Source organism: Poecilia mexicana, unplaced genomic scaffold (genome assembly GCF_051168715.1).
Source record: "Poecilia mexicana isolate PSO_F unplaced genomic scaffold, ASM5116871v1 scaffold_17, whole genome shotgun sequence".
NCBI classification, from domain to species: domain Eukaryota; kingdom Metazoa; phylum Chordata; class Actinopteri; order Cyprinodontiformes; family Poeciliidae; genus Poecilia; species Poecilia mexicana.
In genome coordinates this window covers 20303737-20331173 of record NW_028263386.1, presented here as the reverse complement: position 1 = coordinate 20331173, position 27437 = coordinate 20303737, and the positions used below count along the sequence as shown (strand labels likewise).

The 27437-nt window shown below is 38.4% G+C and overlaps 1 protein-coding gene across 1 annotated transcript in view; it reads left to right on the top strand.

Annotated features, from left to right (window-relative positions):
* LOC106931405 (uncharacterized) overlaps positions 1–27437 on the top strand; it is a 73673-nt gene that overhangs the window by 15686 nt on the left and 30550 nt on the right. The window contains exons 3-5 of the mRNA XM_088014827.1: positions 12450–12536; positions 13960–14037; positions 15446–15685. Of these exons, the coding sequence (XP_087870953.1) occupies positions 12450–12536; positions 13960–14037; positions 15446–15685 (405 nt within the window). The remainder of the gene's footprint in view (positions 1–12449; positions 12537–13959; positions 14038–15445; positions 15686–27437) is intronic.

The following is a 27437-nucleotide window of genomic DNA, read 5'->3' as shown; positions in this document are numbered from 1 at the left end:
TATTTTTATTAAAGAATATATATGGATATATATTTGTTTATCTATTTATATATCTATATGTATATTTTTTTATTAAAGAATATATTTAGATAGATAATTGTTTATTTATTTATATATATTTATTTTTATTATTATTTTTACTAAAGAATAATATTAAAGAATATAGATAGATAGATATTTATTTATTTATATACATATATTATCAGTAAACATACATACACTATAAATACATTCATATATATAGATATATATAGATATCTACATATCTATATATATCTATATGTCTGCATATCTATATATATAGATATATGTAGATATCTACATATCTCTATATATATCTATATGTCTACATATCTATATATCTACATATCTACACACACATATATATTTATATTTATATATATATATATATATATATATATATATATATATATATATATATATATATATATATATATATATATATATATATACTGCTCAAAAAAATAAAGGGAACATTTCACTTTAATTTTGTGTGTGGCTCCAAATCCAGGCCTCCATTGGTTAATACATTTGATTTCCATTGATGCTTTTTGTGTGATTTTGTTGTCAGCACATTCAACTTTGTACAGAACAAAGTATTCAATGAGAATATTTCATTCATTCAGATCTAGGATGTGTTATTTGAGTGTTCCCTTTATTTTTTTGAGCAGTGTATATATCAGTGCTCAGGCACTGAGCATATATATATATATATATATATATATATATATGAGCTGCTCAGTGCCTGAGCACTTACCTGTGCGTCTGCCGGTGCTGATGATCCATCTGCCGGTCCCTCCATGTCCTCCTGCCAGCGCACCCAGCCTCCATCCCTCCATCTCTGCGTCTTCATTGTTCCATGCCGCCAATCGGCCACCCACCTCTGGCTCTTTAGTAGTCCAGTCTGCGCTGTTGCAAGGGTCCGGACAGGCCACAACTCCTTGACGATGACTCCATGCCGGTCGTGTTCCTCCCACTATCTTCTTGATCAGTTGTCACTCTGACCCCAACACTGTACTCGTCCTGTCCTTCTGTGGCCTTTTCATAGATGAAGATGTACCCATTTCTGCAAATGTCAACTCCACAGTCGATATCTGCCAGTGATACCCGCTCATCCTCTGCCTTAAACACCAGCTCTCCACACATTAGATATGTGTGAAGGCTGCTGGTGTCAGACGTTGTTGCCTTTTTCAAGCAAATAACTGAGGACAGATGGTATATCTGACTCCCAGTTTTTACAGGCACTTCAAGGGCTGGGTCAGGTATCACAGGATGTCTGATATCGTCTGGACTGTCTGGCCATGGCAGTATCAGGGTCATCACATCTGTACCATTTAAAAAGCTATCGTTCTTTGTGTCGGAGTTGCAGGTGCCACAATTTTCTGAAGTCCTATCCCAATATCTACATAGAAGACTACATGTTGTGTCATCTTCTTGTTCCTTAGGAAGAGGAATGACAGGACCAAGGGTTTGGATAATTTGTGAACTCTTCTGACATTGTTCACAACAGTCAGCTGTGTACAGTTTACAGTCTGTGGTGATGCCAGACTGGGCCAGATAATGCAACATGTAAAACATCAGGACTCCTGGCTTTTCCTGATGTTTTACATCCCTGATCTGCAGAGTGTCTAGGAGTTCATTCTGAACTGCAAACAGTTCATGTGGAGGAAAGTCTCTGCCTGGATGGTGGATTGCTTCAGAGAAAAAGTTTGCAAACAATGGTGTCTCTGCAAACAGATCTGCAATCTCCTTGGGAAACTGAGCCACAAACCTTCTCACAATGGTCAAATTCATGACGCTTTGCGTGGCGGCATTCATCCAGCAATTGAAAAATGAGTTGGAAAATTTACAGAAGTATATAGCTGGATCAAGATTTACATCCATCTGGATGAAATCATCTGTGTCACTTTGATTTCCATCTTCAGAGTTTTCTTCTTCTTCTGAAGATTCCTCTGACGACGAAAACTCATACACGTCTCCAAAATGTTCAGACACATTTACAGCATTTGAGCTTCCCAAACAACCGTCCTCATCCTTAGAGGACGCCTCAAGTTCTTCAGCATCCATGCTGTAAATATGGTCAGGATCATTTTGAGAGTCAATGTCTGAGCTTTCTTGATCAGAAAAGCATTCTTCTGATGAGGAATACTCTGAGATTTCATCAAAATGTGACTCAGGAGTCCCAGCATCTTCTTTGTTAAAGGAAACATCACCGTTTGTAGCGTCCATGATCTCAGAAGGGTCTGTGGAATTTTGATTTCCATCTACAGAGTTTTCTTTTGAAGAAGAAGATTCCTCTGCCAACGAAAAGTCATACACTTCTTCAAAATGTTCAGACACATTTCCAGCATTTGAGCTTCCCGAATGACCGTCCTCATCCTTAGAGGACGCATCAAGTTCTTCAGCATCCATGCTGCAAATATGGTCAGGATCATTTTGAGTATCATTGTGTGAGCTTTCGTCATCAGAAAATCGTTCTTCTGCTGAAGAAAACTCTGAGCTTTCATCAAAATGTGACTCATCAGTCTCAGCATCTCCCAAATCCTCCTCGATGGTTTCTTCCTCAACTTCAGAGGAAGCATCCATGTCTTCCGGCATGATCTCCTCAAAACCAAAGTATTTCCATCTGTTGTGGTCTTTGCTTTCCACTAAAAGTCCTTGGTCTTGTACAGAATCATCTCTGTGTTCTGAGTTTTCTTCCGCGACATCCTCAAAACCAAAGTATTTAAAACGGTCGTCAGCAGGTCTCGCGTCTGGAATATCTTCATCCCTAGTCTTATATCCCAGGAGTTTTTCAACTCCCTTCGTCACAAGATAGCCGAGGCCCCAACCGATCGTAAGAAGCATTTTTACTGCTCTGGAAATACTAAAATCACTCTCTGAAATTGTCTGTCTCGAAGTGTTCTTCCTCCAACCAAGTTGAAAAGCAAACTGAGGATTCTTGTATTCCAAATGATGATAATCTTTTGAAGCTTTATGACATCATCGATGAGAACATCGATGACACGATGATGCCTAACAACCACTGTCAGGTTGGTTTTTAGTCACTATGGAAACAGAATGTATGATGTAAGACCACTGTCAATTAAAAATCCATTCGTAGACATCTAAATTCGTGAATGTAAGTCAATAAATGTGCATAAATTTAGGTTTTGTATTTGTTCTGTTTTCCAACTCATACATACGTGTAGAAATCAAAGATTTTACCTATGAGAATACCCATAAATAAATTAATACAAGTATTTTTGATAGGTTTTATGGAGAGAGTATTTTTCCAGAAGTTCGACACACATCAGTCACATTTAGAAACTGGCTCTAAGCCATCTGCTTGATCTGTTTTGAACTGAGTGAGGAGGATCCTCTTAAACTTATCATGTCTTGCCTTATTTGCCTGCTCTGTTCATAAGGAAAACATTTAATTACATTATTATCATTATTATTTTACATTTGAACTCTGTGACAAGGATGATGCACTAAGCAGATCATCAGCCAATAATTTTATGTTTAATCTCACCTTATTTATTTATTTTTTACCTTTTCTCATTCTCTAACAACCCCCATCTCAGCCTCTTACTGTGTTTACAAGTCGCCCCTTTGTGAGATCTTTTGTTTACTCTTTACCATGGCAGCATAAAGTGACACTTACACCCAAAACATTTGCAATGGAGGTTTTGTTCTTAGTTTCATCTCCAGCTAACGTTCCGGGCAAGAGGCAGGGTTCACCATGGACAGGTCACCAGTCTGTCGCAGGGCAACACAGAGACAGACAGGACACTTTAGGGAAACCAATTAATCTGACAGTCATGTTTTTGGACTGTGGGAGGAAGCTGGAGTACCCAGAGAGAACATGCAGACTCCATGCAGAAAGACCCCGGGCCGGGAATCGAACCCAGAACCTTCTTGCTGCAAGGCAACAGCTCTACCAACTGCGCCACTGTGCAGCCGTGTTATTAAGCATGTTGTGATAAAAAAAAAACAACAACAACATAATAAAAGTAGCAGTATAGCAGCAACTGTTCAGACTGGTTATGCTTCTGCAATAAAAGATGGGTGATTAATTTATTTTACACATCTTTACCAGAAGGAGCCAACCGATATGTCTCCATTTGTGAGTGTTGTTGCAAGAAATAAAGAGAAAATGTTTAAAACCATTTCCCTGCATAAAAACTATTGAAGCCTACTTTAGCCGTATCGTTATTTAACTGTTAAATTAGATTTGTTTTCTTATGTTGGATGCTGTGTTCATTTTAGTCCTTTTTTTCTGCTCGAATATCTTTAAAAGTAAAATTTTTGACCTTGACGTTAGAATCAGATGTCTGAGCTGGAAGAAAATTCAGATGCAGCGCTCCTGTTTTTTTTTTTTGCAGTAGTATCCTGCTGGTAAAGTTTCAGCTGTCTGAGTTTGTTTCTGTCATGCTGGGACAGACTCGCTTTCACTGAGGCATGATGACACACTGCTGCTGTATATGCATGTGTGTCCGTGTTGCTTTTACAGTACGTACGTGTAGCACAGGTACGGGAGGACCTCACCGCGTTGACAGGTCGAACTCTGGTGTGCATGTTTTATGACACACTGCAGCAGCAGCATGTGACTGCAGCACCGTGTGCAGCATCAGTACCAGCAGCAGTTCGGGTGAGGTCACGCACATAAACACACACCTCGGCTGTCGCTGTAATTAGAGTGTGCGTTTGCTGAGTTCAGCAGATATAGAGAAGTAAAGATGATGTAAGTGAAGTTTTTTTTTTTTTTAGCACCTCTGTAGCAGACAGGATTGCTGACAGACGTGACATTTAAACCAGTGGGACAAGAAGTGACTTTTTGTCAGTTAGCCCAAATGGCTTTTGGTCTCTGCATTGTGTCTCAGGGTATGACCTACATTATCTGTGATTGAGAGAACCATATATATGATGGGAAACAGGCACAAGTTTTGATTTTCTAATTTAAATACGATTTAAATATTCAGATATGGACAATAGTGCCAGAAACATCTGGACATGTCTAGATATGTTGCCGCTCTGAATCTTAAACCACAAAAAGTAAAAACAAAAACAAAAACAGCTAAACTAAAAATAATGGCGGGGGAAGCCGTGTATTACTGCAAGCTTTATCAATCTCGGTCGACTGTATTTTACTTGGCCCTGTCTCGAAGTTAACTACTTAGTCCCTGCTACACTCTGCAGCTGTTACTGTGTTAAGTTGAAAATTGTAGTGCCATGCAATCACAAAGACGTCTGTGCTTGATAGCTCAGAGGGGAAGCGGTGCTCTCTGAGGTCTTAGTATTTCTTCAGTCTGGCAGTCACAGTAACTGGATTGGCTTCATTAATTCAAAGGCCATGGGACTCCACAGCGATTACAGAGCATCTGGAATGGGCTGTTATAGAGTTAGTGGCTGTCAAGAAACTGTCTACACCCAGACAAGCAATAATTCATCTCAAGATCCACTTGTCTTCAGATCTAGCTCCCTGTTTCTACTGTGATGTCCTCCCATTTCTCTTCATGTTGAAGATGATCTCCCTCCATGTGTCCCATCAAACATTAGCAACCTAACATTTAGCTTACAACCCATTTAGGCCCATATAAATGAAGAGTCTCAGACTTACTGTCTGGATCAGAACGGAGGGACTGAGCACATTTTTTTATTACTGGTCTTGACTCTGAACTCATCTGTATTAATAGCTGAGCATCGAATAATGAAAACCTTCAAGGTTTTTCCTTTGGATTATTACATTATTATTTCCTTTACTCTCAGAAACAAGGTCATTCCACAAAAACTGTCTGAGTGAAAGTTACTAGCCTCTCTGATGCTGTTAGTCATTTTTATATCCTTTCACCCTGCAGGTATTTGCTGTAGCTTTTAACGAGCTTCTGACACCTCAGTCTCCTTTAACAAATAGTTCAGCAATTTTAGATTTGGTGGCCTTCTGGCTCAGAGCTTTGTCTTCAGTTCAGGCCCCAGATTTTCAGTGGAGTTGAAGTCAGGACTTTGTGCAGGTTAGTCAGTAGCTTTCCCTTTGGTCTTCTGAGGGAAAGTCGTCATCAATGTCCTTTGGATTGTTATGATACTGGGAGGAAAAAGCTACAACTCAGACCCAGTTCTGCTGCTGACTGCTTCAGGTTTTCTTTCAAAATCTTCAGTCTGTCTTGAAGGGGTCTCTTCTTCAGAAGAGCGTTTTGTTTTTGTCTGAAGCTTTGCAGTCCAGTCCAGTGGATTTACCCATGTTTCTCTCTCGCTACATTTCCTACTGATACTTCTGACTTCAGTTTGTGGGACAAGAAACGGCGTGACAACTTTGTTTGTCCTTCTCCCACTTTGTGACAATCAAATTATTTCCCCAAGTGATATATTTTCTCTCAAGCTAAACACAGCTTTACAAAACCAGAGATAGGACGTCAGCTACTTTGAGTTTTTACAGTGTACGTCATGCTAACTTTGCATCTTTGTTGTTCTCCCTCAATTAATAAAAATCATCAATTTGTAATGGCATGAATTCAAGTAGCTGATTCTTCAAGGCACAGAAGCTTTCATATCTCAACCTTCAATCAGTTTAATAGCATGTAATTTCTGCAGCTCTTCACAACATCCTGCTGCTGCAAAGACACAATGATTTTATTGCTAACTGGGTCCCAGGCTAAAAGGTCCCAAAAAATTCAAAACCAGATGTTTTTGTTTGTTTGTTTGCAGGCTGTTGCTTGCGTAGTACAGTCTTAGGCCGAGTCTGTTTCCTCACAGCAAACAACTCCTTTAATAAGTTGTTTGCTGTTTATATGTCTGCCCGCAGTGTCCAGACGTATAAAACTGAACCCAGTTTTAGATTTACAGTTGAAGATTTCCCTGCTCCTCCTCTTTAACCCCAGTCCTTCTCATTACTGTCTGCTTCCTACCAGCCTGGCTGCTGTCTGTATCCTTGCACTCCGACCCCACAGAGATGGATCTCGCAGACGATGTGTGTGTTTGTGATCTGCAATAAACTGGGGGCAGAGACAGTGTGATGGCACAAGAGCAATTTAATAGGTTCTACTCTAGATTTTCAAGCTGAAATGTCAACATTTCCAAACTTATTTTGTATTAGGACCAGTCCAACCATCATAATGGTTTCATGGTATGTTATATAGCATACATGCACAGCTCTCCTTTCTGCTGTACAATATGTTAAACTAAACACAAAAGCAAATATGAGGATAATCTCTGTTGCAAACATATTGGTATAAAATTGGACTAAACCTTAATCTGTTTATTATATTTACAGTTATTGTTTCCTAGTTAAAAAGCAAACAGGAAATGTAATAATAGCCAAAATATCACCATGACCTTGTTGGAGAATCATGACTTGTATATGAATGCAGTGTCAGTCATTCTCTTGGTTCATATCCCTGGCAAAATACAATTCATCGATTCAAATGGAGCAACTTGAACAACATTTGAATACTGTGCTCTGAAGTCTTGAAAAAAATGTTATTTTACCAAATAACATTTTTACCAAATCGGTGCTATGTAAAAACGATGAAGGTGGAGCCTGAGATTAAATCTCTATTAATCGACTCTTGTCAACGAATTAGTGAAGCTCAATCACTAATTCAAAAGCAGCTCAACTACAAAGTAGTAATTGGGTTAATTCAAGAACTCCTGAGTAATATAATAATGGCTTGTACTTGCATAGCAGCAAACGACTACAGTTAGTCATTCACACAGTCTTATGCTAATGCTACATTATAGCATGTAGCAAACGACAGACTTTGGTCAACTTCTCATTGTAGAATTTTGTAACAAGACCTGCAAGAAGTATGTAGTAATTATTATTACCAAAATGTAGAAACTTAAGGATTCTAAATGTCCTTCTGTCCTTGAGGCTTCTAGCTCGCAGTTTTTTGTTTCACTCAACTCACGTGCAACTTATCAGGCAGAGCTTAATTTATGCAAGCGGAAGAGTTAATGGTGCAACACGTAGTGCTGAACTTCGCTGATTCATTTCCCTCTGAGCACCGTGGGAAGCCCAGCAAGTTATTTTATTTTAAACCGGACACAGATGTTAGTGTTTCTGTTTATTTTCTTTCTGCTTGAAGAAGATTTGAAAGAGTCCCCTGATAAGTCGTGTGGAAAGAACATAAAATCCATTCATCCACCTGTTTTCTCTACCTTAATCCCTGCAGGGTTGTGGGGTGCTAGTGCCTACCCAGTCAGATGTACTTTTTTTTTTTTTAAACAAGAAGGTGTTTGACTAAAGTCTGCAGCTGGCTGGTGTCCTTGGATGACTGTCTGGGTTGAGACGGTGTCTGCACTCGAACACTGTGTCTAAATATCCGACATGGAGGGAGAGAGGACAGAAGAATCCTTCTGGCAGATTTCTAAAAATAAACTCCTCAGACACAAAGTCGTAGAAATAAGCATCCAATTTGTTTTTGTTTTTTCTAATTGTGGTATCATCCTTTTTTTCCTAAATGTAATTGTTCCTTATTTGGTAGCATGTAGCATCATTTAAAAATGTTACAGCTTCATAAAAAGAAACATAAGATTTGGTCATGTTTTGTTATAATCGTGTTTCCATAAGATTACACAAAGTGTTTTATACTTCTCTGTAATCCTATGTTTTTTCTTTCTTTTTTACTTAAGGTTGTCGTAGCACGGCAATCTCATACCTGCAGATTCATATCTAAGCTCAACCAAAGTGTTTTGGAACTGAAGGTCATCATGATAACAGTATATCAATAAATGGAGCAACACATTTCATGGATGAATGTGTAAATACCTTGATTTAATTTCTCCTAATTTTTTATATAAAGAAAACTGAGATTATTATTATTACTGCTCAGTGTTGCTCTCCTGACACTGCTAAGACTGAAAAGAAATAGAAACATTTGTAAAAAATAAAAAAAAAAGTTTAATGCTAATTTAATGGTTTTAAAATGCAATGCAAATAATTATAACCCAAGGACTCCAATTTCAAGTTATCTTACATCACATATAAGAAGAAAAACAGCAGGAAATTGCTTTAGTCTTGATCATTTCCAGAGAAAATGGACATAAAACGGAGAAAAAGAATGTTGCTTTCAAATAGTAATGGAAGGAAACGATTGTGTTGTTTTCTGTCTACAGTGACTTTGCAGTTTTGATGTTCCCTGCGTGTTTCTGCGTGTGTGTGCGTGTGTGTGTGTGCGTGGGTGTGTGTTTCGATCCTTTGCACCTTCACTGGTGCCTGCTTCATGCTGAATTATTCAGGATGTATTTCAGTGATTCTTGAGAATAGGGACAAAACAGGTCCTATGGATAAAGCATGAAATTTGAATAAAATATACACAAAATATATTTTTTTCAAATATCTAACTAAACTAACCTGGGTCATGTGAGCACAACAATGTATATTTTTCTTTTTTTTGCTGAATATTTTTTTATTTTAAACATTGTAGTCGGTGGATGATGCCTGTAAAAGCCCTTGTCCAGGAGCAGAACTCAACACATTCTTATAGTTTAAAACAATTAAATAAATACTAAAATTATATATTATGACAATTAAGTATAAGTAGTCATATAAATAATTATAAAAGTATCGATAAATTGAATTAAAAATAATTTTTAGATATTTTCCAACTCCGTTAAAATTTGTCCTTAGTTTTTGTCAACACTGTCAGAAATGAAAAGAATGTAAAAAAAAATCAGGCATTATTGGGGGGCACCAGAACTTCTGAGGACCCCATGACGTTGTCTTTTCTCTTCCTTTGCTAATAGGGCTAGTTAGCTCCGGTTAGCTTAAGTTATTCTTTAGTTTTTTTCTTCTGTTTTATTCCTAAGTTGTTTGTCACAACCATGATGTGTCAACTCCATAACTGACAATTTACAAAACTTTGATGAAATTTTGCGAAATAAAAGCTTAATTTTGGTATAATGTAAAGATTTCATGGACCTGACGAGCTACAATATGGCCTCCTTCAGAATAACATCATATAAATTGAGGTAGTTTGGCATTTCGTCAACTCCGTCAGATGTCAACTCCGTCAGAGTTTTTCTGACTCTTTCAGTGAAATTGTTGTCAAATCTCACTTAATTGTGCAACTAATTCATTTTAATGTATTTTACATGAATTGCATTACTTCACATGTACCAAGTTTTTCATTTTACTCACTAGTTTGTCACCACCTTCAGTTCTGTGTCAACTCCGTCATGCACTGTCAACTCCATCAGATGGACTTTTTCTTGTTTTTTGTTTTAAATAATATTTATTTTATTTCTTGAGAAGCATTTGTCTGTAAATTGAGTAAAAATATCACTAATGGGGTATTTTAAAAATCATTTTAGATTTATTTTTGTCAGATGGTGATGACAAAGTTTTGGGTCAGGTCGATTAAAAATGTAATTTTTTTTAAAAAATTCGCAACTGGGAGCCTGTACCTTAGCATCTTCATATTTTCTAAACATTATTTGTCATATTTGCATACATAAGGTTGAGAAATAATAAAAAAAAAATATGGGAAAATTAAAACCCATTTTGTCCCTATTCTCAAGAATCACTGATTTACAATTACACTGATGTGGTGCCCGGTTCTAAAAATATGTGTCCTCGTTTCTAATGATAGAAAACAGCTTTACAGCCTTATGGTACACAAAACCAGTCATGCTGTATGTGCCTCTAAAGAAATGCTGTAATGTTCACTTACCTTAAATTACATTTCAGCACCATGGACAAATGCATATGTCTCAGTTTACTTGGGAAAAATCCTCTACTGTCCATAAGAAATCTATATTTTTCAACTTATGGCACAACTGTGCTTCATCAAACCTATCCTAAACCTATATACAAATATAATGGCAGTTTGCCCTGCGCTGTTTATATTACACATAAAGAAACCTAGTGAAAGTGTTTGCATGTCCTTTTAGTTCTGAAACACTTTCTTAAATATCTTAATTGAGCAGCTTTTGTGCAAGCATTTAATATTTATGGGAATCGTAGACAAATCATACAGTTTCACATTCTCAGAGGCCTGAGATGTTTGAGTTATGCAGATTTCACACAGCCAGCACTCTACATTTGACATCAAATATTCATGTCGTGAAATTAACAGAACGTACTTCTGCAAATGTTTCCTTTTTTATTTTGATATGATGAAAATGTAGGTGTGTAGACGACGTATCTGTTGTCTCTGGATGGATGTAAAGGAATGCTTAATTCCAGTGTCTTTTACTTATTTATTTCACTTTTTCCATGTGATTCCTCCAGTCTAATACCTTTAAAACCTTAAAAGGATTTTCTTTGATTTATGAAACAAGGGCAGCATTAAAGCAACTTGGAGAAAATGAAGAATATTGCACTGGCTCCTTAATTTACCTCTGGAAATGACCTCCGTTAGACTTCCAAGCTCATCTACTTTGTCAGATCTGTTATCAATCATAATGTGTGTGAATATAAAAAAAAAGCATGAAAAGTAGTTATTTCTATGCATTTTAGGCTTAGTTTGATGATCATAGAATTCTAGTTTTGTGTATTGACAACTTTATGTGTACTGATATTTTAAATCTGATTATTTATTTATGTTGGCGTTCTCTGTATTTTTTAGTGGCAGTGGTCGACCAGAACCTTTCGTTTTTTGGATTTGTACTAATAAATGTCAGTTGTACACATGGCAGTATCTGGTAATTAATATTATTCTTCCTGGCTTTTAGATTTTAATCAAATTAATTTTGAAAGTGCTTAATGCGAAGTTCATTGTTCTCTATATAATGGACCCGGGTGAGTTTCAACTCGCGTTGTTTAGTTAACAGCGTTTTTATCGAGCTGCTCTATACGAGCTAATGGAGTCGGTGCAGCAAATTCTCCCCTTGCTATTAAATCATATCATCCACAGCAGAGTTTAAAATGTGTGTATTTTTGGTCTGTGCCTCTGCGTGTGTGTGTGTGTGCGTGTGTGTGCGTGTGTGTGCGTGTGTGTGTGTGTGTGTGTGTGTGTATCAATTCTCTAAGTCACATCAGCTGACGGCACGTGTTACCAAGGGAACCGATGATGCTGTTTTCCTCTTGTGCGTAACCATGGCGATGTCCCCTTCAGCAACGTGTTGTGTCTGCTCACCTCAATGTCAAGCGACGTACCATGCGCACGCGCTTGGTGTGGAGAAGGTGGTTTTAGTGAAGCAGCAAACAGCTGACAGGGCGACGCATAAATATCTACTTGCAGCGTTCAGGCCGCCTCACTGTGAATAAATATGAGATCTGGGTGAAGGTTAAGTAACTCCAAACTAATCAGTTCATTTCTTAGAAGTGCTCTTGTAGCTTATGTCTGTTTAAATGATCCCGTAAAATATCCACTGTTCATTTATTCCACGTTAGGCAGTGCTTGTAGAAAAACGTCAGGTTCGAAAAACTGAAATAATGTTTGTTGTTGCTGCATGCAAGTCTGCAAAGTCAAAAGTTTGGCCATTCATCTTTAATTGATTTTCTTCAGGTTCTGGATTGATGTCTTCTATGATGTCCTCCGTTGGACGCCAGGACCCCCCAGGACAACCAGCCTTCGGCTCTGACTACCTGTCCGGTGAGGGTTTAGAAAGTTGACGCTCTCTGTGCTGCCCATTCACCGAAACACAGCTGAGGAGATTAATATTAATGACGAAATATAATTAACCTGTTTTACACTTTTGACTGCAGCATCAACAGTTTGCTTTTTTTTTTTTTTTTTGCAGAAATTAAGTCTTGAATAGTCTGAATCCTCTCCTACCACAAAGATGTGGAGTTAGAGATGCACAACATATTGGCACTAACATCTGCATTAGCCGATATTAGTCACGATAAATAAAACCGATATTACCAATAGGTATTTATTTCCATCTTGTGGCCGTTTGTTTCTGGAGGTGGAGGGGAATCGATTGGTCATGTGGTATTTGTTGGTCATGTGACACCGATAGTGATGCAGCGCAAGATTGTGGGAAGTTTAGCAGAAGCAGAGGAGCAGTGGTGAAGTCAGAGGTGTGGACATTTCCTTTAAGGTGTTGAAATGGTAGTAAAAATTATACGAGAATGGTCAATATTGGTCTTTAGTTAAACATCTCGCATAGTACCATCATCCAAAAACATAAGGTAGCTGCAAATCTATAAGACTTGAAAGTTCAAACAGCTGCGGAGCTGCAGAGACCCATTCAGGAAAATATTGCACTGAGACATTATTACTGAAAATTATACTTACAATACTTGCAAATAAGAAGTATTTCAAGTACTTCTTATTTGCAGCTGTAACTGAAGTGAAAGACTGTACAGCAAAAGAGCATCTCACGAGTAAATCAGTTTCTTTTGCACTTTATAATAATGTGCCACTTTGTTATTGTATAACAAACATTCAAATAAGCTGTATCGAAGTTTGTGTTTGTTAAATGAGAAAATATGAAGCGGTCCAACAGGAATCCTTTTGCAGGGCACAACTTTGTATTCCCATACAGTTACTGTTCATGAAAATTATTACCCATACCTGCATAATCCCATTTGTCACGTTGAAACTTCCAACAGGCTGAGCGTAGCTTTTTAAAAGCACGGCTAACAACACTTCAAGTGCAGTTCAACAAGAACGTATTGCCTGCTGAAATAGTTTCGCTGTAAATATAAATCCATTTCCAGGCTGGTCCAAATATTTCCCAGGTGGATTCTTCCAGGACTGAGGATTGTAAATGCAAGGCAGAGCACAGTGTTGTTTCTATTTTCTTTATATATATACTGGAAGGGTGAGGGAGAAGAAGGTTGGAAACTGGAAAGAATGAAGCATGTGTAGTGCTCATGTATAGGAATACAATCATGTCTTCATTTGAAGTGACATTCGCTCTGTCCATTTCTTGGTATGTGCCATCATGTGCCGTTAATCTGTTTCACTTCAAACTGTTGGTCATGATTCTGTCTTTCTGTTGCTTTTCTCTGTGGCTCTCTGTCCCTATTGTTCTTTTTCCCATTTTGCTCGTCTCTGTCTCCCTCAGGTCCAGTGATGGGTGGGATGACAGGACAATGGAGCCTGAACAAGACAAAGGACGGCAGCATGCCTGATTCATTTCTAGGTCCACTTCACTTTTTTAACTCCTGCTTAAAACAACGGCTCCACCTCCGCTCTAATTTTACATTTCCTTGCAAAAGTATTCGGACCCCTTGAACTGTTGGACGTTTTGTCATGTTAGAAACGCAAACCTCACTTTGTGCCCAGATCAACAGAGTTCTTGTTTTTCTTTTTTTTCCCCAAGTAAAAGTCAGGAAACTGTGGGAAACCATTTGCATTCAGCTTTCCAGAGACAATACAATGTAGAATCTAATTTTGCAGTAATTACAGCTGCGTGTTTTTTGAAGGTATGCAAGATCAGTCTGACATAAATATTTTACTCTGTTAGATTGAATGGAAAGCATCTCACATATATTTTTTTGCATTAAAGTCAAGACATGCTAATTGTGCATTTCTATATCACTTTAAAACACAGATTTTGTGTTTGTAACATTCCAATATGTGGAAAGGTTTAAGGAATATGAATGCCTTTGCTACGCGCTGCATGTGATAATTTTATTGCACACGTTGCGAACCGATTTCATTCGAGGTTTTAGGGTTTGAACTTATCTGGGCAATAATTTTAGAGGTTTTTTAAGGTTTGAAAGATATTTTGCCACAGGAACAACATAGAGGGTAAAGGGCACAAGTTGCAAGCCGCTGCTTTGCAATTGTTCATCACTGTTTACACTTCACATCTGTGTGTTGCTTCAGTCTCTGACCTGCCCATACGTATGTGGGTCACTGCATTACAGGCTTTATCTTTGTCCTAGAAAGCTGCTGCTCCACACACATTCGTCCTTACCTTCTCTTTCCTTTCTGCTTTCATAGCTTTCGTTTTCCCTCATGAAGCCTCAAGCGGATGCTTAAACAAAATCAATCACCCCCTTTTGACATCTATCTTCATTGTAGTTTTAAAATAGATGTCCACTTTAACAAACATTGTGACTACAATGTCAAACATCTGCAGTTGAGGCTACTTCACATTTTCATTGCAGGAAATGTACGGTATCCCTAGCAGAGCTGGTCTAATGTAAATACAAAGATTTACAATTTTTCTTTTTCAAAAAAAATTGTGACAATGAAAATGGCACCATATTACATTCACACAGTGTTTCTATAAACGAGACAAAGTACAGAATTTGATATAATTCAGCAGTTTGTTGAGCTGATTCCTTTCAGCACTGACTTATTTTTGTCTTCTGTAAGAGTTTCACAGCCTGTCATTTTGTTTTAAATGGGTTCTGCAGCAATTTGTCACTACTGAGGCTTGTTCTACAAGCTACTGAATCGTGGACTGTATTTGCTTCTTTTTGTCTTCATACTTCATACTTTTGTCTTCAAAATTGTTTGGACTGAAAGTGTGTATGCGTTCACCAAGACTGTCTTTGTTTGCCTGCTGACTGATGGTCTATTTCTGTTTCCTCCATCAGGATTCTCTCAGTCTGGGATGGGTGGGACCATGGGGTCCGGCCTGCCACCATTCCAGACCACTATGACCTCCAGTCTGGGCCACACTGGGATTAGTCCGGCTATGGACACCCAGAAGAGCTCCGGCCTGTTTGGGGTGGAGAACAAAACTGCCACTAACATCAGCGGCAGCAACGCTTTCAAAACCAGCGACCCGTTTTCGTCCGGTGGCCCAGGGATCCACTCAAAGGATCCGTCTGCAGGTATCAGAATGCTGCATGCGCGACTGAATGGGGAATAAGGAATTGGAGGCATTTAGAAAGAGGATGGAGGCATGAAATGCAGGGCCTTACAAACATATTCACACCACTTTACTATTTAGTCATTTTACAACCACAAACCTGAATGTTTTTATTTTGAGTTTGTGTGATTCTTTTGTCTCAACAAGCTTGGTCCATTCATTTTTTTTTAATTTTATTTAACATAAGGTCTGTTGGCTTTTTCGGTTCGGGTTTGCGGCCAAGTCTTGTTAGGCTTGTTTTTGTTCCATGCACTTTCCATTTTGAAGTGATGGATTAAAGAGAAAAGCCCAAACATTGGGAGATTATTTTTTATTCTAACTCTGCTTTAAACGTCTTCACAACTCTAACCCTATTTTTTTCTATATTTTTACTTTCTTATATTTTCTAACAAACCTCTATCACCTCCACAGAACAGCTGGTCTTATTCTGAGACCAAATTACACTCAAGTGATCTCTGTTTAAAGGTGACCTTTAAAATTTGCTGACGCATGCCACATTTTGCAGATTCTTTTTCGTAAAAACCTTTAAACCATAATTTTTCATTCCGCCTTACAATTCTGCTCTACTTTGTGCTGGTCTGTCACATAGAATCCCAAATAAATACATTGAAGTTTGTGGTTGTGTCGACATGAGAAGAAGTTCAGAAGGTATGAACACTTTGGCAGGGCATTATGTGTTAATTTGTTTTACCTTTTTACAGGCTGGGAAATGACTCAGATATAGGTTGTTAAAGAACTTAAGATCAACGCTCATTTCTCACGCTCTGTAAATTTAAACGTGGAGCGGCCTGGGTCTGCGTTGCAGGGAAGGGACAGAAAAGTATCGGCTTGATGACACTGGGCAGGCTTTCAGCAGCAGAGGGCAGCCTTTTCTTCTTGTTTTTGTCGTCACCGGAGCTCCCTCTGCTCTGTTTCTCTAATCTCTGTCTGGCTCACGGCTTTACATCCTGTCTACTTGTCCAGTGACAGTAAGCAAGTTTTTTACATCTTTTTTTTTTTTTTTTTTTTTTTTTTTTAATTTGCTGCACAGCAAAGAGAAAGCAAATCTTCCTAATAGGGCTGGAAGGGGCCTTTAATAATAATTTTTTAATGTGTAACATAATTAGTTGCTTGTTGATGGAACTAGCAGCGGCGCGTCCGCTAATTTTGTTGTTGCCAAGCAACAAAAACATATACCCAGGGGAGCGTACATCATGAAAGCTGCAATTTTTAGAACGGGGGGAGGAGAGAGACAGCCTTGCAATGCCGCCAATACTGATTTCGTCATCTAGGCCTGATTTTGAATTCCAGTCAGACTCGCCTGAATGCGCGTTTCACATTCAAATGAGCAGCTTTTTTTTTTGTAGCTTAGCATCCATGATTTTTGGATCCCTTATAGTCGATGGATTAGTGAGACTCATAGATGCATAAAAGAAATGTTAAAATGTTTCTCCCAAAAACCAAAAGGGAACCAGCAGGTGTTTGCCCAGCGGTTTTGTCACTGCAGTGACATTGCTGGAGGTGGCTGCTTTAATGATCTTTTAATAAATGAGACAGGCAGCTCTGTTTGTTTGAGTCTAAAAATACCTTCCTATCCCCCATTAATTTTTCAGGGAGAGATTGAAGTGATATAACAACATGCTGCTATTTTAAAACTCTGAGCTGGGCTGACTCTGCCCTCATGCAGAATACCTGCAGTCATTCTGTGGAGTCAAATCTGTCGACGCTCCTAGCAAAGACATGAAAAGCGTTAAAATAAAGTTTTGTTTTGTTGATGTACTGTTGTATTACTAAAAAAAAACAAAAAAACTCAGCCTTTAATTTAAGACTTCCCTCACATGTAGAGAATAAATAAATAAATAAATAAATAAATAGTGTGTTTTTATTTATTTATTTTTTTAAATCAAAATTACTTGTAGCACAATTGTTGGTACCGCCCTATTAGACTGTTGCTGAAAAGTTTTTGTCTGGTCAAAGCAAATGGTTCCAGTTAAAGATTTTTAATTGTGTGTGGGGGGGAAAAGTAAAAATAAGGGCATAGAGGGACCCCAATAATTGTGCTGTTTTCTGTTTTTTTCATCATTAATAAAGATGCAAATAAATTTGTCAAATTCTGTCAAAAACAGTACATCTTGAAATTAGGAATACTAAATAATTCTTTTTTTACCTGAAAATTTAATGTAGGTTATTACATTGTAGATCTTTTTGGAAGTTATGATCGTATTCTGTTAAAAACAAGGTGAGGATGAGGCTTTTTTTTTCTTTGCAGCTCTGGAAATACTATAAGAGAACTTCATCATAAATCTTTTTGCTTGTAATTAATAACTGATAAGCTATCCATCTCATACTGCAGACTTTTGCCTTTTAATCTAATATGGCTGTTTTTGAGTAAAAATTGAATGTGAGGGTCTTAACTTTTGCAGGACTCTGAAAATAAACGTACCCAACATGCAGCTGGTCGTCTCATCATGCTCTGCTCTTTGTGGTATTTCAGCTACTGGCAGATTTCCCTACTGTGTTCCTGTGGCGCTGCTCTGCATTCACCCTCATCATGCACCCTCTTTTGCACAAATTTCGAGCTTATCTTTTGTTTTTCTGAAGCAATAAGTGCTCAAACAGTAATGTAATTTCTGGCAATTCGCCAGAGTTCAAACTAGGAGGAGCACCCATTAAAAACTACATCACATTAACTATAGATGACGATATCCCAGCTGTCTGTTTATAGCAGATTGGAGCTTCACGTCACAGGGAGAAAATAGCAACTTCATTTAATTTGCAATGTAGGAAAGGGAGGCAGATTTAAAGGGGAAATGTTCTGTTCTCTGGTTTCACTAATATGTAGTGATGTAAGACCCTCTAAAGAGCATGCAGAACGATAACACTTATCTAGAAACGTATTGTAGAAAAACTCAAAGTACATTTTATATCTTATTTTTGATACTGGTCCTGTCATATTTTTCCATTTTTTTGCAAACCAGACCTTTAAAGTGCTTGTAATTACAAAATAAGAAATGTAATTTGAAAAAGAAAAAATGCAGATAGATACAGTGCCTTGTAAAAAACAATAATCGCACTATTTGAAATTTTTCAATTTTTTGACTTCAAATCAGAAAAGTGTATTTTGGTGAGTTTCTATGTGATGGACCAAAATAAAATAGTTTATATATATATATATATATATATATATATATATATTACAATTGAAAGTGTGGTAAGCATTTGTAAGCAGTCCTCGTTACTCTGATACCCCTAAATAAAATTCAGTACAGTAGGCTTCAGAAGTCACCTAACTATAGAGTCCAGTGGTGCGTAATTTATTAAGTATAAAACAAACCTCTGAGAATCTAAGAGGCTTATTGGATAACATTCATGAGTAAACAGCATCATGAAGTCCAAAAAACACAACAGACACTTCAATCATAGAGATGTAGAGAAATTTAGAAAAAGGATTTGATTATAAAACAATCTTATTAATAAAAAAAACTGTTTAATCCATCATCCAAAAATGTAGCTTTACACCTGCCAAAACATGGCTGTCCACCTAAGCTGACCAATGAGAGAGGAGTAATCAGAGAAGCAGCCAAGAGGTCCATGCTAACACTTCACAGTAATGAGAAGTTATATGCAGGGACCAAATATTTCTAAAAAGATGTTCTGATGTCAGATGGGACTAAAAATGTAACTTTGTGGCTTACATACAAAAGACTACTTCCTAGAGGCTGACCTTTCATCAGGACAATGACCCTATGCAGACAGCCAGAGCTATCTCTTCTGTCTCTTAATCCATGTTTCCTTTTCTGTTTCCTTCACAATTAGTTTATGTTGGACTGTCGAATGAAATCCCAGTAAAACACATTGAAGTTTCCGGCTGTATCGTGAAGAAACGCGCACACAGAAAAAAAGCTAATATGAATATTTTTGCAAGGCACTGATTCAAAAGATAAAACAGACAAATAGTTACGTATACTTTTCTTTGTCAAAGCCTGTACTTGTCCTCATTTTGTGGTTCTTTCTACCCTTCCTTTTGTTTGAGACGTCATTCCAGTGTGTCCGTGTGTACATTGGCTGTTGTTATTCTTCAGACATGCATGCATTTGATTTGATCATGCATGCTGCATCCTGTTTGCTATGAGCTTGATTTATTTGTCTTGTTTTGCTCGTTCACGGTCCCGTTGCTCCCAGTGTGCCTGCTTTGTTCCGTTATCTGTGCCTGCTTGATTCACAGGAGCCGCTCGGTCCCTCGGATTGCAACAATGTTGTCTGAAAGAAAAGGATGAGTCACATCCAGAGTTTAGCTTAGCCAAATTTCATTATTCAGATGTCTAAGGTTACTCGATACAACACGATCTCTTTATTAAACATCTCAAAGTTATGGTTTAAAAGAAAATTGATTGCTGCCCTGTACAGGTATTTGAGCTTGTGTTGGTCTAAAATTCACAGAGGAAAACGAGGAACATCATCAACGGTGATTTTAGACAGGAAGTTGTTGCTGCCTGTCAGTCTGTGAAAAATGATTAGGCCATTTCTAAGTGATTTTAAGTCCTTTGAGAAAGATTATTTACAAGCTAAAGACATTTAAGAAGGTATTTAAGTTTCCCATGTATTGATGATGATCAACAAATTCACACCTAGGCTTCTTCAAAAGTAGAGATGCTTGGTTATGACGCACAGTCCCATAATCAGAAAAAAAAAACAATCAGAGAAGTCACAGCAACTGTCCAGCCAGGTGGTAAAGGGTTAATGATATGGGCCAGTTACAGAGAAACAGGACCAGAAAATGTTTCTGGTTAACCACAAGTTGTGGTTAACCAGAAACAGCAAGTCTAGCAGAAAGGTCTGCTAGACTTGCTCTGTAATGACTTGAGAGACTGTACAGGTCATGTAGAAAACAACTACTGCTGTTAAAAGTGGCTTTACAAGCTGTTGATTCAGGAGCTACTGACTTCCCTTTTAACTGCATATTGATCACCTATGCATTTATTTAATATTTCCTAGGAGGAAAGAAAAAATAGCTGTTGAAATCAAAAGTAAATTGGATGTGTTTAAATGAGACAACATCACCTACAACATCACCTACAACATCATCATAAATCATTTTTCCAAAAAGCAGTCAGACTATAGAGAGCATCATTTACTTAGAGCTTTGTAGATGGATTTCGATTTCGTTAGTGAAAGCAGTGATGATTTGTGTTAAAAAAATTACAGAAATTAGTTTCATATATAACATCTACAACTACAACATTCTCAGACACAGATAGAGGCAGTTTGTCAGAGTTTGCAAAACTTTTTTTTTTAGATTGTAGGCTGCTGGTTGGTCTTATCCAGGCACTTTAATTGTAGATATAAGTACCCTGAGCGGAGTCACATTGATTAGTTTTCCTAAAACTTGTTAAAGTGAGCTTCACTCACTTCACTTTTGTTTAGCTTTAGATCCGAACCTCACAGGAAATAAACACGTCTTTCGTATAAATGCCCACTTAACTACATCCATGCACAAAAAGTAGAGCCATAAAGCCAATCTTATTTTAACATTAATGCAGCATTAACCCCGTTTGTCTTAGCATGCATCTATGGTGAATTGATCTCAAGTGGACAGCTCTAATTGTGTTTGACGGTGATCTTGGCCACAGACTTTTGTAGAGTAAACGTGTCCTGGACTAGGCTAATCTTTACTTATTGCCTATGCTGTTCACATTCTTACCTTGTTTGATTCTTTTTTGCTGGAAGAAAGAAGCAGTACAGCTAAGACTGATCATAATCTAACATTTAGAATATTGATAACATAATTCAATACCTTTGGAAGTTAGGTGGGAAACTTTGGTTTTGCGTTGGTGCAAGATGTGGATGTCCACTGCATCAAATTCGAAGTACTAAAGTTATGCTCTCAGTAGGTTGTACTTAGTGCTATGGGTGTTTTAGGTATCTGCTCAAAGATGAAAATGAAATGAAATTTACTATAAATTTGCATTTCACTGACAGATGTGATTCATGTCAATATCCAAGCAGCTTCCAGATTTGTAGCATAAAAGTTTGGGAAAATATGTGTATTTCCAGATTGCATTCCTCATCTATTTATGTAAAAGGTATTTCCATCCATCCATCCATCCATCCATCCATCCATCCATCCATCTTTTGTTTGTCCCACATTTAAAGCCTGACCACTGTAGAAATATTTGACATATGTCATAGTAAAAAATTAAATTAAAATTATAATCAAAATATTAGAAACTGGAAATTAGTGTTTGGAAAAGTGGGATTTTGTCATAAAAAATCTCTGGCAACTTTGTAACGTGGGACTTTTTGCTACCCGTTGCCTGTGTGGGATCTAGTATTCGTAGGTATTACATTGGTTCTCAAACTAATGTTCAAGTTCTGTAAGAAAACAAATTGACAAATACAAACTGATGTGTTTGAAGCTGTCTGCTTGCAGTCAAATCACCCAGGATACTTTAACTTGAACAGTTAAGTGAGTTAACATATTAGCCTTAGGGTAATTAAAAATCAGTTCATTTAAGGTAGCCACAATCTGATGGCTGTTTAGCCTATATTTCTCTGACACAGTATATGATTGGTTCCTCCTCTTATAAAACCCTCCCCCCTCGGCAGCTCCCGTCCTCTCTCCCAGTGGCTCAATGGACGACAGCAGTCCCACATCCTCCAACTCTGAGCCCCCCAGCCCAGAGAGAGTTGGGCCAGGGGGAGAGACTGGCAAGCAGCGGCGGCGGAAGAAGAAGAGGAAGGGCAGCGACGAGGTCTACGACTTCTTGGATGAGCGGGAGAATAACGCTGGCCGATCAGACAAGCACAAGATGCAGGAAGAAGAGGACGACAGAGATGAGGAGGAGAACTGGGAGCGGGAAATCAGAGAGAGTGGAGGAGGGGGTAGGGTAAAAGGCAGGAAGACCAAGAGTCGGGCAAGACTTCCAGAGGAGTGGGGTGCACCCCAGCAACCGGTCTCCCCCACACCAGCCACCGTTGCCCCGAGGTTTCCCCTTGACACAGCCCCTGAACAAATACCTACAAGTTTCACTAACTGCTCCCATGTTAGCCTTGTGAAAGATGCATCTCCACGTGCCTATGAACCCATGTGTGTAGTAGATTACCCTCTGTCTAATAAAGATGGGCCAAAGCCAAACGAAGACAAAGTTTCAACCAGTAAACCTGAGGCTAACAGTAGTTTTACCACTAATACTGCCACTAAAAGTGGGGATGTTAGTGAAAGTTTAGCTCTACTGACAGGGGACAATCTGAGCCCAGTCTCCCAGACCTTCTCTTTCCTCGATTCAGTCCTCCAGACTCCTCCAGGCTCTGCCCCTGACTCTCAGACCACTACCCCCATCACCAACACCCCCTCCGTTGCCACTGCGTCTCTAACTAGGTCCATTCCTATGGAAACCACCATGCCTGCTTCACAATCTCCCTCTGCTTTTAACCCTTCAAAAAGTACTGCAGACCCTGCTTTGACTCCTTCCACCAACCCACCACCCCCAGCTCCCGCAACGGTTGCATCAACCCTCAATGTCAATGCTGAGCCTTTTATCCCCTCAGGCACACTCCTGTCCTCCACTGCTGCTTCTGCTGTTAGCACAGCGACAGCGGCGCTACCGGGTACTCCTTCTCCCATGACCACCACCACCTCTGCCAGCCCGCTTTGTTCCTCCTCCGCTCCCTTTAAAAACGAAGCCTCTCCCTCCTCATCATCAGACACTCCCCAAAAAGGTGTAGGCATGCCACTTAGTTCACCCAATCTTTCTTCCTCCATCACCCAAGCAGCCCCTCCCTCCTTCCTTGCACACTCAGAGCACCAGGAGTCCTCGTCGACACAGCTCCCCCTTCTGGAAGGTTGGTGAACTACAGGAAAGATAAGAATGACCTTTGGGACTGATTTTAACAGAAGTGTTTATGATTATGCTAGGATAGTCGAAAGCAGTACTGTTTGTCTTTTCGTATGCATGGCTCTGTTTGTGGATAGAGCACCAGGCCTGTTTGGTGGTTGATCCTTTCCTCTTTGGATGTGTAATAGCCAGGGCCCGACAAATTGTATTAGTTTTCAATATATTCTTATTATTTAGAAAGTAAAAATCGGACAGATATTGGAGTCCTGACACGACTTCTCCATACTGCTGGCATGCGTATGGGACAAATGTGTATGTAACGATACTTTTAGTAGTCGGGCCCTCAATAACCAACCCATAAGGGCGCAAACTGTCTTATTTGATGTTCCTCAGCCTGCTTCTGTGTATAAGTTAACATGATCATAACAAGTGTATAACCTGACCTGCTGCTTCAGATAGCTGCTCTGCTTGTTCATGTGTCCACTGTTTCATCTGAATATCATCTGCCTGTCTAACCCCTCTGCCATTTTCCTTTTTGTCCGTAGACGCAAATACCTAACCTAAGTTCATGCATGGCAAAGTCAATTTGCTGTTGCCGTTTTTTTTAGTGTTCTGAACACTTGGATCTTAACTTACTGTTTAGTGACAAATTGGTGCTGTGATAGAGCATTAATATGCATTTATTGCCTTGCAAAAGTATTCATACTCCATGAACCTTTCCACATGGTTCTCAACATTTTTTTCTAAAGAAAGAATTAAATGCACACATTTTCTCTCGCATCCAAGCTGCGTGGTGCTTTTTAATGGTCTGTCAAATCCCAATAAAATGGGTATGAATAGCTTTGCATAGGTCCATATAACTTTACTTATTAACATAAACATAGTATAATTTGGGAAAGTACAACTTGCACAGTGTTTTACTCGTTTTTAGACAGTTTTACTACAGACATATCTCTTTTTTATGTTATTTTACAACCGATGATGAAGAAAGAGGGGCACAGTAATATTCAGCTGTATGTAGAAGACTAGTACATTGTGTTTTTTTTTTGTTTTTTTTACCAGCTCAGCTTTTATGTTAAAGTGTTAAACATTTTCTTTATTTGTATTCAGTTTATAGATTACAAAACATTAAGACTGTTAATGTTAATCATCAAACAATTTCACTCAAGGTTTTCTGCTCTCGTTGCTGCGATAGAATGGTGCAGCTCTCACAAATCTGCCATCCACAAGCAAAAGAACAACCCTAAGATGATTATATTCTTGTGCTTCCGTTGTGTAGTTATGTAGTTTGCACCTGAGCATTCAAACTGAATCCAAGTATTGTACAGCAAAAAATGATTATTGATCGCAGTTTTCTTACTTTGTAAAAAAGTTAAACCTAACCACAGTTAGTTAAATGCACATTTAATCTTGATTCTCATCTTCTTCACTGGCATGTTATCAGGCGTATTTAAGGTTAAATAATTACAAGTCTCTTAAAGCTGCAGTATGTCATTTTTATTAAAAAAAAAGTTTATACTGTGTTTTGTGTGGTAGAATATGAGGTTAATAATCTGAGGGGGAAAAAAACAGCTCCTCTGCCGCCTCCTACTATCTTCTGCAGAAATACACCGATCGGTCAGAAACAGGCAATCAGAGTCAGGAGAGGGGTCAATCACCCTCGTTTATGCGCTGCTCACACCCTCCCCCTTGCTCTCTAGCTTCACTACATCTCTATCCCCTTAACAGAGCCAGCCATGAAAGCTCAGGCTAGTTAGCATGCCCATTGATGATGGTGGACAGGCAGTTTTCCTGTAATGGCAAGTTGTTTCTCTGCCATTAGCACATAGAGCATCATGTACACCAGCTTGTTTGACAGCATTAAGACCATCCTCTTGGCTCAGATTGGTTGTTTTTCACCAGGAGGGTTGTATTTCTGCAGATGGCAATAGGAGCACCGGGAAAAGGTGGAGGAGCTTGATTTATTTCATGCTATACTGAAAGCAGTTTAACAGTTAACAAATATGTTAAAAACATTTTGTTTTATTAAAATTACATACTGTGGCTTTAACTTATAGTAAAACTTCAACTTCAAGACTTTATTACGTATTCCTACAGCTGACATATGTTGTGGTAGAAGCCTAACACCAGTTTATTCTTAAACATGTCAGTGTTTTGTTTGATACAGTCAGGTTCATTCTGGGAGGACTAAAAATTTTTATTTTTCCTTTCTGTCTGCCCTCCCCACTCCCTTCTGTTTTTGGTTTTTTTCTTCGTGACGCCGCCAACTGCTTGCTTTCCATCTACAGGTAAGACGAGACTTTGTCTGCAAATTTGAGTATTGAAATATATTGAAAGCATTTGAACAACATGATATGACTACTTTCTCATGCATGATTAGTTTTACGTTGCTGAATATTTCAAACACAGAACTCCTTGTAATGGATGTGATTCCACTGTTTATTATACTCATTGACATTAATATTAATTACACAGATAATGATTTAGTGTGTGTAATGTCATGTGTGGTGAAGTTAGATTCCTGTTTTAAAACAATATGAGACATCATCTGAATGCTTTAAGCTGTCTGGTGTGATTGTTGGAGGGCTGAAATGCTGTTTATCTGGAAAATGGAGGAGGACATCACTTCAGTCTTAACAGCTGAGGTTTGCAGTCTTGCATGTGATTTAAATGTGTTTTAACTGAAGACATCAACTTTTCTTTCTCACCCAAAAGTTTTGAGGCACAATCCTACCTAAACATCGGCTGAAATGGCTAAAAACAATCAAACTAGGAATCAAGATGTAACTAGGGTGATCTGTGTTTTACTTACTGACCATCTCATCTGAAAATCAGTGAAAAAATTTGTTTGAATATTCTATTTTTATGCTCCCTCTCCATCAGTTGACTCTATTTATACACCTTTATCCCTTCCTTTTCTCTCAACTACATAATTGATGAGTACAAGCGTTTTACTCCTGAGATGAAAAAGGGACTCCCAAGTATTTTTCTCATGCAAAAGAGTGCGTGCTGCTTTGCAGGAGAAGACACAATGGTCCTCTCTGCTGAGTAGTCTCTATTCGGCTGTATGTTGTCCTTGCGTGTGTGTGTTTGTGAGGAAGGGCAACATTGTTTTGTCCTTGCAAGCCAGTCAGAGATTGAGATCAAGTGAAATCCATAAGATGGAACGCCACAGGGGACCGATGTGCGTTGTGGTTGGCTGTGTAAAGTTGCAAACATATCCTTACGGTGCGGTGAGTGTAAGCTGTAAAGCACAGAGGGAGGTTGTTGTTGTTAGCGCTGAGTCCTGCTCGTTGGCTCCATCTGGTGTTGGCCGGTGGAACTGCATCTGTGGCTGTTCGCTGATGAAGATAAATGGCTTGAGATTCTCAACAAATTGACCCACAAGAAATATTCCAGATGTTTTGCTCTTGAATAGCTGACAGATACAAATGCTACATCAGAAAACTGAGGTTTTTGTTCAGAAAAACAACTTTGGGACTTTGGTTTCACTCCAGATTGTGCTTGTGATTTCAAAGGTTACAGTGAATTTAAAAAAAAAGAAATCCCCTTCTACTGTGTGATGAGGTGCTGATTTTCTAAAGTCATCGTATTAGATTTAATAAACAATTTGGAATTGATTGTCTGGAAAAATATCAAGACTTCAGCAGAAATGCCATCATCAGAACAGTATTCTCTCAGCAGAATGTCCTAAATAACGTGGAAAAAATTGGACTCAGGCAATTTCTAATTAAGACCATATTTTAATCAACTATAATATTTTTTGCTGAACTGAGCACCTTCCATGACAGACTGCTGCATCCTAGGTGTCCTTCCTCCCAGCAGCTGCTAGTTTTATATCTTTTACTTTCATTTATACAGGATAGATCTCTAGAAAGTAAACTTGCATTTTCAAAAAAG